At 36.1% G+C, this 14,725-nt stretch overlaps 1 protein-coding gene across 1 annotated transcript; it reads left to right on the top strand.

The window, feature by feature from the left end:
- The first annotated feature begins 74 nt into the window (after positions 1-74).
- On the top strand, positions 75-12,449 carry zbtb41 (zinc finger and BTB domain containing 41). The gene is made up of 11 exons (XM_058752774.1): positions 75-226; positions 1,533-2,713; positions 3,694-3,901; positions 6,225-6,294; positions 6,424-6,571; positions 6,685-6,814; positions 6,923-7,018; positions 7,729-7,835; positions 8,430-8,535; positions 9,735-9,823; positions 11,037-12,449. The coding sequence occupies exons 2-11, from the start codon at positions 1,552-1,554 to the stop codon at positions 11,645-11,647; spliced, it is 2,727 nt and encodes a 908-aa protein (XP_058608757.1). The 5' UTR covers positions 75-226; positions 1,533-1,551; the 3' UTR covers positions 11,648-12,449.
- The last annotated feature ends 2,276 nt before the right edge of the window (positions 12,450-14,725 follow it).

Here is a 14,725-nt window from a genome sequence, read left to right as displayed (position 1 = left end):
TATTTTCGGAGGATGAATAAGCTATATATTTTAACCTATGAAACAGGAAGACGTTTCGCTCTTAGCCAATGACTAAACAGCTTGTTGAGACGTCGGAACCCTGGACGATGTAAAAAGGACACAATGCGTTTATAATCCGAAAAAAAACGTGTACTTTGTTATTTGTATACAAAGACAAAATAAGCGACCTCTTCAAAACACCACCGCATGTTTAATCTATTCAAAGGTAAGACTGGAACTGGAAAATAAGTCGCTGTTTGCAGTTTGCCATGGGCCATTTTAGGGTCGTTTGTCAACGCACTCCTGTTGTGGAGGGGCCCTGTGGGCGCATGACATAATGGGGGGCCGCAAGGGGTAGTTCACTTCGGATTTGCATTGTCCTCATTCGCAGGGTGCTAGATTTTGGAATCGTGTGTACAGTGTAATGCTTGCTGATCATGTTGCAATGTGTTTGTTTCGTTGTGCCGTTCCCATCGACCCAGTGCAAAACTGCAAGAAAAACGTTATGGGATTGTCAGTTCTTCTTTCTGTCTAAAGTTACAGGCTGCATGTCACTAACTCTACAGACACAGACACACACACACACACACACAGAGAGAGACAGACAGACAGACAGACACAGAAGTTCATGCGCGTGACTCAATGAAATTATTATGTTAAAAATTATTATTATTAATCAACATTAATCATTTAGTCCAAGTTTAAGCCAATATTTCATTGTTGTTTTTATCGTTTTGTTTGTTTTGTAAAGCAACATTAAAATGAATCCATTAGGATGTACTTAACACAAATCTGACATTTATTTGTATTTACACTTTATTTGATCAAAGTTTTGATGTTACTTTTTCATTGTAATGCATGTTAAAGTTAAATAATAATAATATGCATTTTTAAAATAAACATTTGTACTATATCTTGATTAAACAAATAGGTACATTTATATTAAATATTATAATATATATCTTCAGTTTCACAAGCAGTGTCCCTAATTATTGTCAGCGGCATCAGATACAAAAAAGATATCAGAGTCATCCATCGTGTTGAAGATCCTCTTTAAAAATTGTTTGGGATTTTTAGATAATTTCCCTCATTTAAGATGGTTGTATTAGTAGTAACACCACAAAAACAAAATGGCAATGAAATTAATACGTGTTGGATGCAAAATTAGTTTTTGTCAGCACTATAAACTCTCAGATTTTCTTCAGTAGATGGAGACAATAGTCTGCCTGAAACAATTATGTATTCTTAATTCATTCTTCAAGCAGCGGAATGACTAGATGTATCAATATTTATAATAAACTACATGACAGTACACATTTTTATTTAACAGTGTTTGCACTATTGATTGTTAAAACTGAAAACATAATCAACGACATAATAGAAGAAGCAGACAATACAATAACATGTTGAACAGACTGACGCAAAATAATTCTTTAAAACTAAACATCATTGTTTTTCAGTTTCACTGCATTACTGAATAATCAATGTTTGTGTAAAAGTCCTATAATGTTATTTCACTGACACTTTTTCAGTGGAACATTAACCCTAAACATGAAGAAGAAAGTCAATCCACTTCAGCAGGCAAAAGTGAAGGATATCAGCAGCAAAGAAACACAGGGGACAACAACATCTGAAGGGTCAGCGGCGTGTGATGCCAGGAGCGATGCCATTAAAGACTCTTCACAGGAAAAGATGCATCTGAGATTATCCCAAACTGATAGCTGTTTCTTGAAGTTCTTGAACGAAGACCGTCAGAAGCTGCCGTCATTCTGTGACATAACCGTCACGGTCTGTGGGAAGACGTATCGTGCACACAAGGTGGTTTTGGCTTTCGGCAGTGGCTATTTTCATGCCAAGTTCAGTGAAAACCCTGAACTGCGGCATGTTACCATTGATAACATTGAGGTCTCCACCTTTGGACATTTGCTCAACTTCGTGTACACGTCAGAATTTGAAGTTTCAGAAAGCCAGATTCCTGCTTTGGCAGAGGCTGCCTGTTTTCTGGACATGATGGAAGCGGTAAACCTTTTAGCAAAGCGGGCGACACCAGATCATGTTGATGAAGAAAGTGATGTTCTGCAGGTTCCAGCGGAGACTCCAGATGCCCAGACTTCAGCAGGAGCTCAATGCTCTTTTTGCAGTCGCACCTTCTGCTATAAGAAGTCTCTGGAGAATCACCTGGCTAAGACGCACAGCGCTGGTTGTCAGGCTGAGGAAGAGCAAAACATGGCAAGCACATCTGCGGTCACTACACGCAGATCCGCCCGTCAGAGGAGGACCCCTGCTAAATTTGAGAGCCGGGAGAGCGAAAATGGCCACGTCCCGTCTGGAAAACCTGGTCAAAAAACTCTAAAGGATGATGCCGCTGCTTTTGAGGAGGAGGAAGAGGATGATGAAAGTGAGGAGGAGCAACAGAATGAGCAGGAAGAACAAAGTAGTAAAGAGGGGCGAGAAGAAACGGTCGAGGAGGCAGAATGTGAAGACGATGAGAAGCAAGATGAGGAGCATGTGGCTGAGCTCAGTAAGGCTGTAGAGCAGACTGAAGCCCAGGAGGAGAACGAACCGACATCCAGCCGTGCTGTTGAGGAGCACAGCCAAGCGACGGAGGTCACAGGTCACGTGTTTCCTGAAGGACTGGCGCCTGTTATTATCCAGAGCGCTAACAAAAAGACTCTCAAGTGTCCCAAATGTGAGAAGACCTTTGATCGCATAGGTGAGAGCTGTGATGTAAAGACTGATGGAAGGATCAGTGACATTAAAAAAAAAAATTTTTTTTAAGAAGTATATTAATGACAAAGTTCAAAAGCTTGGGGTTGATTCTTATATTTATATATTATGTTTATATTTAGTCATTTAACAGACGCTTTTATCCAAAGCGACTTACAAATGAGGACAACAGAAGCAATCAATTCTAGTATTAAAACAACTAAAACCGATCCAAAACTAAAAGATAACACTTTATAAATACTATATATACACACTTTTTTTTTTAAATAAAAAAAGTAAATAAAAATGACAAATGCATAATACTAAATTTCAAAACTTACCATTTAAATGAAAACAAAAAATAAAGCTAAAAACAATATATTAAAGAACAAAAGATATGAGAGTATAATAATGATTCTAACATAACACTAAGCCAAACACCAAAAATAATTATTATTTTTATTTATTTAATTTTTAAAGTCTCTTAATGCTCACCAGTGCTGCATTTATTTGATCAAAAATAATAAAATATTAAATAAAAAAAATAATATTAAAAAGTAATTTTATATATATAATTTATCCCTGTGATGCAAAGCTGAATTTTTTTTTACTTCATTGCTCCAGTCTTCAGTGTCACAAGATCCCTCAGAAATCATTTTAATATGATTTGCTGCTCAAGAAAAACTTTTTATTATTATACATTTTGAAACAGTTGTGCTGCTTAGTATTTTTATCGAAACCATGATATATTTTTTTCATGAGTGTTTAATGAATATAAAGTTTAAAAGATTTAACAATGTAAAAACTATAGCATTATTAATTTAATTGGCTCTTGCTAAATAAAAGTGTTTTTTCCAAATAAATAAATAATAAAATAAAATAAACCAAAAAATCATACGGAGCCCAAGCTTTTGTAAATTGTGTAAATTGTGCAGTTACAGTTGTCTCTGTCTGAGTCATTGCTTTTCTTTTTTCCTCATTTTGTAGGCAAATATGAGAGTCACACCAGAGTACACACCGGAGAAAAACCTTTCAAGTGTGACATCTGTCTCCAGTGCTACTCCACCAAATCAAACCTCACTGTGCACAAGAAGAAACATGACAGTGATTCGCCCGTCCAGAGGAAAGAGCACAAGTGCCCCTTCTGCAACAAGCTTCACGCCAGCAAGAAGACTCTCAGCAGACATGTCAAGAGGTGAGCTTCACAAAACCTGTCCAGAGCATATCCAGCTCATATTCCACAGAAATCAAAAGAAAGAAATATGAAAATGTCATTCTGCATTTAGAAAATCAAGCCTATTTTATTTGTTAAGATTGCTTTTGCATTGCATTGTTAATTTCACAAGCTTGTTCCTCAATAGCATGATGAGAAAAAAAATGTGTGCTTATATTTATATATGTTTTGAATAGGCCGCAATTACTTAAAGGTGCCATAGAATGCACTGATACAATATTTTTTATTATTCTCTGATATCTACATATAAGGTATGTGGCTTAGGTAAGGGCAAAAACTCTCCAGAAACGGTTTTACATGTGCATTTACAACCCTAGGATTTCTCCCTAGAATGAAACAGTCTGTTATTGGCTTATTCGGAAGGGTCATGAATAATAATGTTGAGCTCTGCTCTGATTGGCTGTTTCACAGTGCAGCTCATTTCAGTAGCTCACAGCAGGAAGGAAACACAGGGAAAATATATATTTCAATACTTTCTCTCGCAGTTATATCGTCGGGTAATTATACTGTATATAAAATGCGGGCATCAGGGAGCCGCTATTAATATGTGGGGCATTGAAACTGCTTTCGAATGCACGATCGCTTTTTACTTTCACTTTCACTTTCGAGATTCACGATCGCACGAACTCTGTTAATACTATGGAGCGGCAGTACTTGCCACACATTTTACAAGATCAGATGATCTGTAAATCATTCGCCATCATCCTCAGTCATCTCTCCTTACTCTGTTTATGTGGTAAGTGAAATCTTATGTACTGTAATGTAACAGGCTACCGCTAGCAAGGAGCTAACCATGTCCCTTTAGTGGCTGGCGTTATTTTATTAGAACGCTTTATTTGCTTTCCGTGCCTTTCTGAATACAGACATCAACCCATCCCTGCACTTCACATCCCCTGCACAGCCTGGAACATAACATTTATTTCCATGATCTGCCATTTTCGCTCTTGTCCTCGCTTGTTTCTTCATATACCTGCAGAGCTTCTGATGGTTCGGCTGGCGTCTGGCCTAGAACATGGGCGGGTACATGTTATGCAAACATTGGGGGCGTAACTATTAGTGATCCCAACTGTAACCTCACAGTCGGTGTTATGTTCTGATTCGCCTATTTTTCAGTGGTCTTTTTTATTCACAAGATTTACATAAGAAGGAGGAAACAGTGGTGTTTGAGGCTCACGGTATGTCATTTCCATGTACAGAACTCTTATTATTCAACTATGCCAAGGTAAATACAGTTTTCCATTCTATGGCACCTTTAAAACCTTAGATAGCACCACAGAGAAATCCTAGCATGGCTCGGACAATATTAACAGTACCTTCTCGAAGTAGTTAAAAATCTTTCCATTTCAAGCAAGTGATTGTGTACTTTGGAACTGAACTTTCCTTTTCCGTTTCTAATCATATATTGAGCCAGTTTGAATAGAGAAAATGACTCATTCTTCTGCTTTGTGTCACTGTGTATGTACTGCAATGAGCATCGACAAAAGAAAGAAAAACAAAGAATTATCTCAGGAGGTCAGACACAAAATTAAAGCCAGGCATGGACTCTCACAAGGCTACAAGACGATTTCCAGAGAACTTGATGTTCCTGTTTCCACTATACATAATGTTATCAAGAAGTTTTGTGGCAGTGTAGCAAGCCTCACTGGATGTGAAGGGAATGCAGTGCGCCCCCAACTTTAATAATCACCATTGAGATAATCAGCAAAAAGTACAACATAAAAACATTACCATGGAGATTTTGGGCAAGTGGGTTCTTAATCATCCAATAATGCAAAAAAAATAAAAAAAAATACTAATGGTCTTCAAAATAGGCTTCAATTTCTTTGTGTAAAATATAATTTTTGGTTTTCTGTCAATTTTCGAGTGGAATGTGACTTAAATCAGCAAAATAATTTAAAGAAATGTCTGGTTATATATTGGTAGCCTAACAGTTTAATTTCTCCAAAAATATATTTTTGGACTATACAATAGAAGTTATTGGGAACTGAAACTGTTTTGTGTTCCACATATGAAAGTGATATAGGTTTGTAATGACATGAGGGTGAATTATGTGAATTATGACAGTATTTTATATGTTTGGGTGAGCTATCCCTTACAGGGTACTCTGTTCTGACAGCCATATTCAATTTCTATATATTTTTCCTCTTTTGTAATGGATTTTGGATTTTTTTTTTTTTTTTTTTTTTTTGCTATTGGAGCCAATGGGATCACGAAAAATGCGTAGTAATGTTTCGTTACCTCGCCTCAGTATGTGACCAAAGTCCAACACATTGTCTGCTAACAGATTTCATCCTGACCACCTCCAGGAGTTTCTCTCTCAGAAGAAGAAGAAGAGTGAAGGCTGGAAATGTGACGTGAGTTACTTGCCTTATTTGATCTATTTTATGCACTACAAGCAAATGGGCACAATATGCCTTAAAGTCAACATGAAATTCTGTTTGCAAACAATTTTACAGTTGCTTCTATCATTTCTTCCCTGTTAGATCTGTCACAAGTCCTTCAGCCGTCGCCCCCATCTGGAGGAGCACATGATCTTACATTCACAGGACAAACCCTTCAAGTGTGCCTACTGTGACGACTACTTTAAGTCACGGTTTGCCCGGTTGAAGCACCAAGAAAAAATCCATTTAGGTATAGCTTTACCAAAACTTTTTGTTGTTGTTAATGAACCAGACGAGCTAAATTCAACACTTTAAACTTGTATTGAGCATTCCTTTAATGTTGACAAAATGCCCAATATCCAGGACCCTTCCCTTGTGACATCTGTGGGCGCCAGTTTAATGACACAGGCAACCGCAAACGTCACATAGAGTGCACGCACGGGGGGAAGAGGAAATGGACCTGCTTTCTGTGTGGCAAATCAGTTCGAGAGAGGTAAGAAGCTGCTTTTAGACAGTGATGTGACCAAAACTGTATGCAAATGCAGTAATGGTTGGATGTTTTATTCAAATACAAGCTGCTAATATTTGAAAATATTTTCAGGACAACCCTCAGGGAGCATCTGAGGATCCATAGCGGGGAAAAACCTCACCTGTGCAGCATCTGTGGACAAAGTTTCCGTCACGGAAGCTCCTACAGGTCTGTGAGAGTGTTGAACTACCGTATATTAAGATGGAACATGGTTTATATCCAAAAAATACATTCTGAGAGAAAATTTACCGATGAAGAGTTAAGCAAACAACATATAATCAGCCACTTAAATCAACAATATACACAACATTTTCTTCAAGTACATCATCATTAAAACGTCTGGGGTCAGATTTTGGAATTGTTTTGTTTTTGAAAATCTCTTCTGCTTGCCAAAGCTGCATTTATTTGATCAAAAATACAGTAAAAACTGTAATATTGTAAACATTATAACAACGTAAAATAACTGTTTACTAGTTGAATATATTTTAAAATGTAATGCAATGCTGAATTTTCAGCATTCAGTGTCACACGATCCTTCAGAAATCATTCTAATATTATTTAAGCTCAATTACTAATGCTGGTTCTTATTATTATCAATGTTTAAAAAAAAAAAGAAGCTTTTTCTTGCTTAATATTTTTTGTGGAAACAACCGCATTCATTTGAAATAAAAACGTTTTGAAACAACATGCATGTCTTTACTGTTTGTTTAATCCAGTCTTGATCAATTTAAGTATATTAAAATAGAAGTATTAAAAAAAATACTAACACCAAACATTTGAACAAGATTAAAAGTAATGGGTCAGAACATGTCATGTGATAGTGTTATTTATTACCAGTGCCGTTGCTGGATTTTGTCTGTTTTTTGTTTTTTTTCCAGGCTTCACCTTCGTGTTCATCATGAGGACAAGCGCTATGAATGTGATGAATGTGGCAAAACGTTCATCCGCCACGATCATCTTAAGAAACACAAAAAAATTCACACAGGTATTTTTTTTTTTTAAATTCAAGATTGAAGTTAGATTTTATTTGTTGTCTCAACCCCATTTATAAATTGTAAAAAATTACATTTTAACATGCTATATCATATAAGTTAATTCAGGTTGCATGATTGTACAGTCTACTGTTTGGCAGGCATTGTGTCAGGAGCACTTCTGTCACTTCCTTAAATATCTCGATGGATGGCTTTAAAGCTTAGATTTAATGGAATAGTTCACCCAAAAATGAAAAAATCTGCCGTCATTTCCTCGTGTTGTTCCAAACCTGTATGACTTCGTCTGTGGAACACACACACACACACACACAAAAAAACATATTTTGAAGAATGTTGGTAATCAAACTGGTTTCCATTGACTTTCATCGTATGGTCAAAAATATAATGAAAGTCAATAGGAACCAAAAGTTTGACTACTAAAATTTTCATTTTTGGGTGGACTATACCTGTAGGGTAAAAAACTGAAATCCATCTTGAAAGTTGTTATTTCACTATTTGACTCTCCATATGAGATGCTTCCTCCTTCTCATGACTAATTAGCATGTACTTTAAAAGTGCATAAGTCTTGTAACGTGTTTTTTGTGTAGGGGAGAGAGCGCACCAGTGTGAAGAGTGTGGAAAATGCTTCCGACGTGCTGATCACCTGACCGTCCATTATAAAAGCATTCACCTGGGAGAGAAGATCTGGCGAAGGTATATAAAAATCAATTTCAGAAACAAAAAGACACATTGGGTCTCATTCTGTAAGTATGCGTATGCACAAATTTGTGAGTGCAGTTTGCATACGATTCACCTTAAACTTTCATACTAAAATTTACTTTAAATTTACAAAAGAAAAAAGTAGGAACAACTGAAACCACATATGTGACCCTGGACAACAAAACCAGTCTTAAGTCGCTGGGGTATAATTGTAGCAATAGCCAAAAATACATTGTATGGGTCAAAATTATAAATTTTTCTTTTATGCCAAAAATCATTAAGATATTAAGTAAAGATCATGTTCCATGAAGATATTTTGTACATTTCTTACCATAAATGTATAAAAACTTAACTTAATTTCTGATTAGTAACATGCATTGCTAAGAACTTCATTTGGACAACTTTAATGGCGATTTTCTCAATGTTTTGATTTTTTTGCACCCTCAGATTCCAGATTTTCAAATAGTTGTATCTCAGCCAAATATTGTCCGATCCTAACAAACCATACATCAATGGAACGCTTATTTATTCAGCTTTCAGATGATGCATACATCTCAATTTCGAAAAATTGACACTTTTAAGACTGGTTTTGTGGTCCAGGGTTACATATGCCAAAAACATATTCTCAGTGGCCTTATAAATGTATAAAGATGAATATATTTCATCTTAACCTGTATATATTAATATTATGTATATATCAAATATATTTTATCATATACAGAGGAGTAAGAAAAGATGTTTTGTGACTCGAGCCGTGAGGTTTCTCTGAATAACAGTGTAGATATTGGTGCATGTACAGCTGACGAATGTAATCTGGGTCTGCATTAAAGGTGTTTCTTGTGTATGAACTGGTTTTGAGGATGGCATTTCTCAAGACGAGAGCATGAATTTAGAGACTGTCATATGTTTGCTGAGAGTGATGAAAGGTTGTGTGCAAAGCCCTTCTATGGATATGGTTTGGGTGTGTTATATGCAAATGAATAACTTTAGGCACACAACCGCTTATTTAGTATACTCCAAACATTAGAACATGCTTAAAAACAAAGTCATGTGCGTACACGTGTTGTGAACTGAGACCTATTGTTATGATGATGATGATGACATTCAGTCTTTATGCAATATAAAAAAAATGGCTGTAGTTGATGCTGAGCGTGTGATGTGTGATTTCATGATCATGTACTATATTTTGACAGGTATAAAGCAGTGGTGCATCAATGCCAGGTGTGCAAGAAAGAGTTCAGGGGGAAGACCAACCTCATGTCGCATTTCAGAACACATTCAGGTAAAATACACTACCATTCAAAAGATTTTCTTTTTTCCCTGAAAGAAATTATATACTTTTATTCAGCATTAAATTGATCAAAAGTGATAGAAAATACATTTATAATGCACACATTTATAAATGCTGATTTGAACTTTCTATTGATCAAAGAATATCCTAAAAAAATGCAAAAATATTATAGAAAACAGTCATTTTAAAATGTAATAATATTTCATAAGATTGCTGTTTTACTGTATTTTTAATCAAACTATTAAGTCAAATCAGCAATTAGAATAAAATAAATCTAACAAACAATAAAAAATTGTACTAATAGGTATCACCTTATTTCCCTAGTTAATTGATTTTTTTCTGTATTACAAGTTTTCTGAAATGTTATGTTTAAATATGCAAATGAGGCATTATCTAATTAAACTTACTTGCATACTTTTCCAAAACAGAAATCTGAACATTGGATAAAGTCAGGTTCAAAATTTGTGTTTCATTTTGTTGACATATTAGAGTCAAAGGCTTTTACAGAGATTTTCAGTATCTCTTTATGACGGTCCATAAATCAGCAAATACTGTCAGCAGCCAGAATTATTTTTACAGTGTTTTTAATAATGAAATATTGGTCACACTTTATTTTAAGGTTCAATTCTCACTATTAATAAATCATTAGCTACGACTTTTGCCTCTATAAATTCCTAATTTGCTTCTCATTAATATTTAGTAAGGTAGTTAAATTTAGGTATTGGGCAGGATTAGGGATGTAGAATATGGTCATGCAGAATATGTGCTTATTAAGTACTAATAAACAGCCAATATGTTAATAATAGGCATGCTAATAAGCAACTAGTCAATAGTGAGAATTGGTCCCTATTCTAAAAAATATTGTGTAAAATCAGGCAAACATGTATGAACAGACAACTTCAGAATATAGATAGGAATAAAACAGTCAGGTTTGGTGTATGATGTGCTACTGAAGTAGAGGAAAAACTCATTTTGACAAAACAGCTTTTAAAGATATGTATTGTTGAAATCTAAATTGAAATCTACAGGTGCAAATAGACAGTGTAATTAAATTAACACCAAATGAAAAGACAAATAGCTCAAAATAGACCAGTGCATGAAAAAAAAACACAAGGTTTTTGACTGTAATGTCTCACTTTAAGGGCAAATTGTGATATTTCTGCTCCACAATTTTTTTTCTGATCCCATATTTTGTTCTCATCAGGTGAAAAACCTCACCGTTGTGTGATCTGCAACCAGACCTTCCGCATCAAGAAGACTTTGACCAAACACATGGTCATTCACTCAGACGTACGTCCTTTCAACTGCCCGCACTGCAGCGCTACCTTCAAGCGCAAGGACAAGCTGAAGTATCACGTGGACCATGTGCACAGCGGCCGCCCGCTCGAGCAGCAACAGCCCAACCTGTCTGCGGCCCCCGCTAGCAAACTGACCGAGCCGCAGCCGTCCAACAACACACAGAAACCCTACCACAACACACCTAAGACCGTGCTGCAGAGTGTGGCGGCTGACGTTTGCGTCCCCGTGACGCTCGTCCCCGTCCAGATGACTGAGGAGAGCAATCTTGTCGTGCACGGGACGCCGCATGGGGTCCTTCCAGCTGTGAGCCAGCAACAGCAGACAGGCTACCAGTCCGCCACTGACCTGGTGTTCTTAGAAAAGTACACCCTCACGCCTCAGCCGACCAACATCGTGCACCCGGTGCGGCCCGACCAGATGCTGGACCCTCGAGAGCAGTCTTACCTGGGAACGCTCCTGGGACTGGACTCGGCTACATCTGTACAAAACATGTCTAGTGCTGAACATACTCATTAATTCACAGCACACACTCTTAAAAATAAAAGTTCTTCACAGCGATGCCATAGAAGAACCATTTTTGGTTCCACAAAGGACCATTCAGTCAAAGGTTCTTTAAAGAACCATCTCTTTCTAACCTTTTTATAATCTGAAGGACCATCTTTAGCCACAAAGAACCTTTTGTGAAACAGAAAGGTTCTTCACATGTTGAAGGTTCTTCATGGAACCATTTAGACAAAAAGGTTCTTCTATGGCATCGTGAAGCACCTTTATTTTTAAGAGTGCATGCATGCATCTGTTCGTCACATAAATTCATTTTGGTCATCAGTCTTTGTGCTGTTCTTAAAATGCTGCATGTTGGTTCTATAGAAATTCATTTTTGCAATTCAAAGCAGAAAATAGTTTGGAAGGACATGAAGGGGAATAAATACAGAATTTTAATTTTAAAACTATTATTAACTTGCGTTAATATCTAAAATGAAATTATGACTGAACTGACTTTGTGTGTGTGTCTTCTGATAATTCTATCCATAAACCTTGTGTTCATATAGCTGACATGGAAATAACCTGCGGTTGGTCTGCGAATGAATAATAGTTTCTGAATTCACCAGCCCAGACCAAAGTTTGCTTGTGTTTCTGTAAATAAAGCACTCTGGAACACTGAGTTCAGGAAGTTATTTCATACTGCTTGTCACAGGCTTTTGTAGTTTGTTTTTGTCCGGGTGTTCGGTCACATGGTTGGATGTTGGGAAAAAAGTTAAAGTTTTAGACACAACAATTTCAAACCGTTTTTATACTGTTAACTGGTTCGAGTTTTTAACCATGTAAAGCCAGACAAATAACAGTAAGAACAAATTAGATTTTTTTTTAAATGAAACTTTTTTTTCCACCTTCAGACAAAATCTAAAAATAAAAAGCATGCATGCATATGCAATTTTTGTTGTTGAGTATCACATTTAATACATCAGGCTTTTATAGTTCATATAGTAGAATATGATGCTCATACTCAATGAGGAAAAACCATCAGATTTATTCAGAAGCCTAAACTGAGCAGAAAAAACATGCTGATATTTATATGGCCATAAAGTAAAATATAATGTAAATCATTGTCATCTTTGTAACAGTGTAACAGATACTAGTTGTCACTATCTCCCAATAACATGTCTTACTAAGATTATATTTAAACGATTAATTGCTTTAATTGTGGGGGTGAAACAGTGCAGTACTTTATGATTGAGAGATGAACAAACAAACAATCCTCAAAAGCCTGATGTGTGACATTTAATATCTGGTTTTCTAAATTATGATAAATGTATAATCAAGTAAACCTACGTTGATTCAGTCCAGTAGTTGTTTATCTTAAAATATAACAATATATCTACAGAAGGCATGTAGTAGATTGTGTACAACAGATTTTTGGATCATGTTGATAATGTAGAGGCCCAAGAAATATGATACAGCACACTTTATACAGTTAAAGATGATTTTAATATAGCAGTTTTGTTCTGTTGTCTTTGTGCAATGAGCAGTTGTTTGAGATGTACAGTAAGGTCAGCAGAAGGCCAGAGCTAATGTGGTTCAATATTTGGCCATTTCATTTGATGTGTCGCACTGCCTCCCTGTGGTCAAACACAGCTCTTATATTCAACACAGTTTGGGTTCTCAACCTTCTTGATTTGAAGCAAGGAAGCAACTTTAATTCATTTAAAATGTTTAATTAATGAGCCATGTTTCAGTTGGTGATTCCAGAAGTTATGTTCTATGTCGTTATTACTTTTATTGAAGTATGTTTTTCAATATAAACAATAGTTGTTGAGGGAAAATAAAAAGAAATGTGATTTCAGTTTAATTTGGATTAGATTTTGATTATTATAAATCATCCTGTAGCCTCTTGGAAGTTTGCTGAGAAAGCAAAGAGAACTGAAAAAGCAGAGCAACAGGAACGTTTATCATTTGTAGCGCCTGTTACCAATCCACCGTTTCTTTCTCACGGTGTAAAGAAAGGTTTGATTATTCTGCCCCAAATAAGACACGTTGACTAAATAACACATTGCCTTGTTTGGCCGCTATTGCATCTCAGGCGAAGTACATGACCACGAGTTCAGTACTGGAGTTTGATCTGTTTGTTATTTGCCTGTATATTATTTTTTTCTCACCTTTGGATCAGAGGTTAAAATGATTCAATGTTTCCATTCCAATCATCTGCGCTCCCTGCACTGTTGCTGTCTAGCCATGTTTCATTTGTGCTTGCCATCTGCAGCTTTGAGGAAGAATATATAGGCCTACCTATGAATGCTACATAGTAAGATTTGCTGATACAGAAGCAGATCTTCATCAGATGCTCCTTTAAGGGTGTTTTTATACATTTTTCTGATCTGCTGTGGGAAATTACATTCCTTTGCATTAGCTCTGTACTAGTTTGATCTGTATGTTATTTTCCTCATATTTGGAAGATGGAGGTTAAAATGTTTCAATGTTTTTGTTTCCAGTAATCTGTGCTCCCGGTGTCTTCGCTGTTGCTGTCTGTCCATGTTTCATTTAGTCTTGTTTGTGTTTGTCATGTTTCCATTTCACTATGAATTTATAGGCAAGAAATGATTAGGTGTTTGTTTTGAAATGTGAGCTCGTCTGACTGAAAGTTGCCATCCAAAGCTTATATATAGGCCTACCTATGAATGCTATATAGTAGGAGGATATTTTCTGATCTGCCATGGGAAATTACATCCCTGTGCATGTGTTTTGTAATGGAGTTTGATATGTATGTTATTTATCTGTATATTATTTCTGTTCTCACCTTTGGATCACATGTTAAAATGATTCAAGGTTTCCATTTGGATCATCTGCGCTCCCGGTGTCCTCTCTGTTGCTGACTGTCCTCAATATTCTGATTTACCTTCATTTCGTGGGTTTATGTTTTGTTTTTGAGATACCTTCCATTTTTCCTTTCTTGGCATAATTTGGAAAATACTAGACAGACAATTTATGTCGCTTATTAACAAACATTATACAACCCTAGTAACAATTCATTTACATATTTTCTAGAAACAAATGCAGTCATAAACAGAAATATACACTTTGCCTGACCTATGGAATTAT

Source organism: Onychostoma macrolepis, chromosome 02, assembly GCF_012432095.1.
Source record: "Onychostoma macrolepis isolate SWU-2019 chromosome 02, ASM1243209v1, whole genome shotgun sequence".
NCBI lineage: Eukaryota > Metazoa > Chordata > Actinopteri > Cypriniformes > Cyprinidae > Onychostoma > Onychostoma macrolepis.
Note: the sequence above shows the minus strand (reverse complement) of the source record. Positions and strands in the feature narration are given on the sequence as shown.

Coding starts and splice junctions, on each gene's coding strand:
- zbtb41 (XM_058752774.1), top strand. CDS start 1,552: ATGAAGAAGAAAGTCAATCCACTTCAGCAGGCAAAAGTGAAGGATATC. Junction 2,714..3,693: donor GAAGACCTTTGATCGCATAG/GTGAGAGCTGTG, acceptor CTCATTTTGTAG/GCAAATATGAGAGTCACACC. Junction 7,019..7,728: donor CGTCACGGAAGCTCCTACAG/GTCTGTGAGAGT, acceptor TTTTTTTTCCAG/GCTTCACCTTCGTGTTCATC.